The following is a 4,902-nucleotide window of genomic DNA, read 5'->3' as shown; positions in this document are numbered from 1 at the left end:
GAATTATATCAAGATATGTCATTTTACAAGGATAAACTATGGAAAGGATATATGTGTCCTTCTTCACACTTACACATGGTTTCAAATCTAGATCATTGATGGCTTCATTATTGTTTTCTAGGTAGTCTACAATGTAGATTTCAAGTTTTTTATGTTAGTTGTCCTCAAGAGAAAGCTTAACATTTTGTTTGGTTCATTTGTAGCAAGCTCTTTGTATTTGTACCAAGTCAACCCAATTAAGTCTTGTGAATACTTGTTGAAACTATAGATAACACATTTCTAGATTTTTCTTAAAAAAAAAATTTCATGGAGTTAGACTGATGAACTAAGAAGTCCTTTAAGGAATGAGTCTTTTCCATGGAATATGATTCTCTTAAGAGATTGGTCCAAAATTGTAGGTAAGTTGACCTAAAAATGCTATACTTTGTAAGTGGAGATTACTGACCTAGCATTTTAATAAGTAAAAGTTTTACTATATTCTCTATATGTTCTCTTGCTATATACTTCTCTCATTAAACTAAACTTAAGATTTGATCTAATCTACTCAGTCAAATTTGGTTGGAAGCTATTAATGCTTATGGATCATTGGGGTGATTCTTTGTGTATGATTTCTAGAGTTTTTCCAACTCCTCCAACAAGGATCATTTCTCTCCTTGTGGACATTCATGTGGCCATAGTTAGAATGCCTTTGATGGACATGATTCTCAATAACATGCTTCTTCACTTTCTTTAAGATGACTCAGGGATCAATTTGGTCAAAGTTGGCTATGATCACCACAATCGTGTTTAGCCTCTTCTTAGCTTCATGATTAAGGTACTTAATATGATTGGAAAGTGGAAAATGTCCTTACCTTGGTCATTTATCCTATTTATGACACTTAACATCTAATTGAAAAAGAGTGATAAAATTAGAATTATTGAATGTGAATCTATTCCCGATTATTAGAACCTCTCTAATGTTTAGAAAACTAAATTAGTTTGATCCTTGTTACAGTTTCTTATTCATTTATTCAAATTTCTCATTTGAACTTTGACCTTATCTCCACTACGAGACGTATTTTGTTCATTCCATTTTTTTAAAATATAAATAATATAAACTTCAAATTTAAGAGCGTTTATAAAACAAAAGCCATCTCGTGTGTAGAGCTCTCTAGGCAATAGAGTGGAGAGCGACTACGATAAATTCAACTAATCACACGAAGCTCCCCACCGTCACGTCTACTAAAAAATATCATCGAATTTTGCCATCCCAACATCAAAAACAAAAGGGCAGGCAAGCTAAGGGCCACAGTACAGATGTCCGCATTCTTCTAGAAGCCATTATCTTGCCTTTTTATTTATAGTCACCGTTGACGATCTATGGATAAAGGAGACGGGGAGAAACCCTAAATTGTTCTTTAGGTCACCAGTGACGTTGTTCATATGAGAGAGACAGATAGAATGCATTACATATAGAAGAGAGTGATTAGGACAAGGATAACTCTCCAACTCTCACATGCCGTGTCTTCATTTCAAATAATGTATTTGTGCTGCTTTTGCTATCTATATCAGGCTGCTGTCTTCCAATAACTGTGACATATTTGATATGATATTCAAACACAGATTATAATGTTTTAGAAGCAAGTGCTTTCCTTTTTAAGTAATTGAGCTCACATCATGTTTCTAGAAGCGAGTTTTTTAAGCCGAAATTTCAGATTGGAATCACCGTTATGTAACGTATTCTTTTGAAATATCGTAAAAGTGACTAAAGAACGATGTATGCAAAATAAAATTAAATACTGAGACATTTAATGTGACTGAAAGATTTTGAAATGGGAAATAAAGTAGTGTCATCAATGTTGCCACCAATGTGAGGATGTGTAATCTTTAAGTAGAATGTTGATGTGAAAAGTACTATAATGTAAGAGAAAGATATAAAGTACAGTAGAACGTATGACCAATGTACTGTTTTACATGCGAAGTGTAATGCCTGCTATATGAAGATATCCCCAACCACAACACTTTCACTCCTAGGGGGTTAGGGGGTTTGTAGTTATGTGGAATGCTGAAATCTGGGTGTAGAATTTTAATTGTGTTTATTCACTATGTTTTCACAATCTTTCTATTCTATGAAATTTTTGATTTATGTTTTGAAATTTAAAATTATACAATTTAATTTAAAGTGAATGTATATTTTTTTATGTATCAAAAATCTTGAATCTTAAATATGTTTTACAATAAAAAAAAATGAAAAAGAAAATCTAAAACATAAAATTTCAAAATATATATTAAAAGGAAAGGAACCTACCTAAACATGAAGAAAATGTGACTATGAAGGGAGGGGGTGAAAAGTGTTGATGGGTAGACGTCACTAGGATGAGTATCTATTATAAAGTGTCATCCTTGAACTCATTGTCGCTATGCTTGTAACCTAAAAAATGAGCTTGTAGAGATTTCAAAAACAAAAATTCTACAAAACATGTACCCATTTAAAAATAAGTAACCATTATGAATTCATACCCATTTAGTAACAAGACCCCAAACCATAATGATTACCAAATTTACTTGAAAGAGTTTTCTTCACATATATACCTAATTATGTGCTTTGTTGATGATATCATAATAATAGAGATTTGATCACTAAAGATCTAATGGTTGTTACTATACTTTCACCTTGTTATCTACAAAATCTATGACTACATTATTATCATATGCATATTCTCTTAACATTTATAATTTGTAGACTATCCCCATTACTTCATGAATGGATCATTGATCTCTTCTAAATTTCTTAATGATTTCTAGGGTTGAAAATATTGACTAATACTTTAATTAGGTTCTTGTACATTTGAGCCTCAATGGCAATGTTCCTTAATACCCTTTGAAATTAAACAACAAAAAATCAACACTCTATAATCAAGCAAGCTGCTCTACAATGATTATGTAGAGCTAGGATCCTTTTTAGAGTATTAGTTCAAATGTATTATTATGAATGGTCTCTTATTTCATTTGATCATTTCTAAATGATTACGATAAATGCACCCAATATCTTTAAATGCATTTATCTTTAAATACAAGAATATAATATGTTATCCTTAATCAATCTTAAATATTGATCAACATAATTCGTCCATTAGCGAAGAGAGATCATAAATCAAGATGAATGAATAAATTAGAAACCACTTTGCTTTCCCAATAAGAAATTGTTTATATCCGTCGGTAATTATAACAATATGAAATATGTTATGTTAATTAAACCAGGTTTGCCATCACAATCGTTTAATCGATGGGAAGATTCAGCAACAAGAAATTTAAAACCATAGGCGTCAGAACGTGCATAGATTCTAGAATGCCTCTTTTTCTACTTCAGGGAAAACAATGTTCTCGGACCCACGGGCTTCATCGATGTCTCAATTCAGCATCTCCCGGTCCCGCGACAATAGTCGTGTGTTTCTAGAATCAATTACGTGTCATTCTTGGAAACCCCCAAATCTCTCGGTTTCAACGCCCATTATTTATGGTCCTTAGCGAGACCTTCTATCTTGAATCTTATCCGTTCTCTTCTAGTGATAATCGTGAAGTTTCAACTAATTTCTCATTCAAAATTCTCTCTGGTAATCAATCTCAAGGACTCTCTACTCAAGCTTTGATGGAATAGAATGCATCAGTTGGAGGTTTCCATGGGGTACATCTTATGACGAAGACTGCTTCTGCTGGAATTTCGAGGGGAACAATTGGAGTCAGATCAAAGCAGTCTGCAGCTAAAACGGTTGTAGCTATTAGATTAATTCACTGCCAATATACTACCCATTTTTCTTCTTCTTCTTCTTCATTGTATGATGTTCTCTGTGTGTCTCCTAGTGTGAGTGAGCATGATATAAAGAGCGCATATCGTCGGATGGCTCTTAAATACCATCCTGACGTCTGCCCCGCTGTAGAGAAAGAGGAGTGTAGCAGATTGTTTCTTCAAGTCCGGAAGGCTTATGAGACACTGTCGGATCCTCTGCTCCGCCAGGATTACGATTGGAGACTGCAAAACGGGATGGAAATTAACCAGCGCAGAGAAAGATTGGAGAGCTGTAATAATGCGTGGGAAGTTCAGCTGATGGAATTGATAAAACGAAGATCTAGCTATAGTTCATCATCGCGGGGCAGCAGAATGAGAGCACGAAACCAACATGTCCCTGCTTGTTGATAATTGATTTCTTCATTTCGGCATTGTGTTGTATATAGTGTTGGAAGTGAATTGACTCTGAGAAGGGGGGTGAATTAGAGTCTAAGAAATTAATTCATACAAGAAATTTTGAAAGAGAAGTTGAAATTTCAGAAATGAAGTAAATAACATTTAATTTTATAAATGACACAGTAACATGGAACTTGCAGATATAAAATAACAATTGTATGAATTAGCACAATGCAAAACAAATGAAATAATCCAACATATCAGAGCATGAAACTAATGGAAAACTTTTGACACATGACACAAAGATTTCATGAGTGGAAAACCCTCTTGGGGTAGAAAAACCACTCGTAAAGATCCTTTTTATTATAACAATGAGAACCAACTCTGTACATTGTCTTCAAGGAGCAACAACCACATCATAATTGCAGAAATATACTTGTGCAACTTTGAGATTATAAGAGTACAACTGAAACAATTTCTTTTTACAAATATACTGCTATAAAGTGCAGAGAAATCACATACTCTGTATACTCTGTTATTTGTATGAAATACAATAATCCTTTCTGCCCTTGATTTCCAAAATCAAATTCACACCGAACTTCTGAAAAAACAGAGTTTTCACACTATGTAATGAAAAACCCTTTCAATCTTTTTCACTGACCACAGCAAGTAATGCACAGTTTTCCCTGCCTTATTTTTTTTTTTCACACTCACACACACTTTTCCAAAATGTCACAGCC

The 4,902-nt window shown here is 33.5% G+C and overlaps 1 protein-coding gene across 1 annotated transcript; it reads left to right on the top strand.

The window, feature by feature from the left end:
* Positions 1 to 3,673: 3,673 nt before the first annotated feature.
* LOC131876013 (chaperone protein dnaJ 20, chloroplastic-like) lies at positions 3,674 to 4,174 on the top strand. The gene has a single exon (XM_059220769.1). It carries the CDS (start codon positions 3,674 to 3,676, stop codon positions 4,172 to 4,174), a length of 501 nt encoding a protein of 166 aa, XP_059076752.1.
* Positions 4,175 to 4,902: the final 728 nt, after the last annotated feature.

This window comes from Cryptomeria japonica, chromosome 5 (genome assembly GCF_030272615.1).
Source record: "Cryptomeria japonica chromosome 5, Sugi_1.0, whole genome shotgun sequence".
Classification (NCBI taxonomy): Eukaryota; Viridiplantae; Streptophyta; class Pinopsida; order Cupressales; family Cupressaceae; genus Cryptomeria; species Cryptomeria japonica.
Note: the sequence above shows the minus strand (reverse complement) of the source record. Positions and strands in the feature narration are given on the sequence as shown.

Coding starts and splice junctions, on each gene's coding strand:
- LOC131876013 (XM_059220769.1), top strand. CDS start 3,674: ATGACGAAGACTGCTTCTGCTGGAATTTCGAGGGGAACAATTGGAGTC.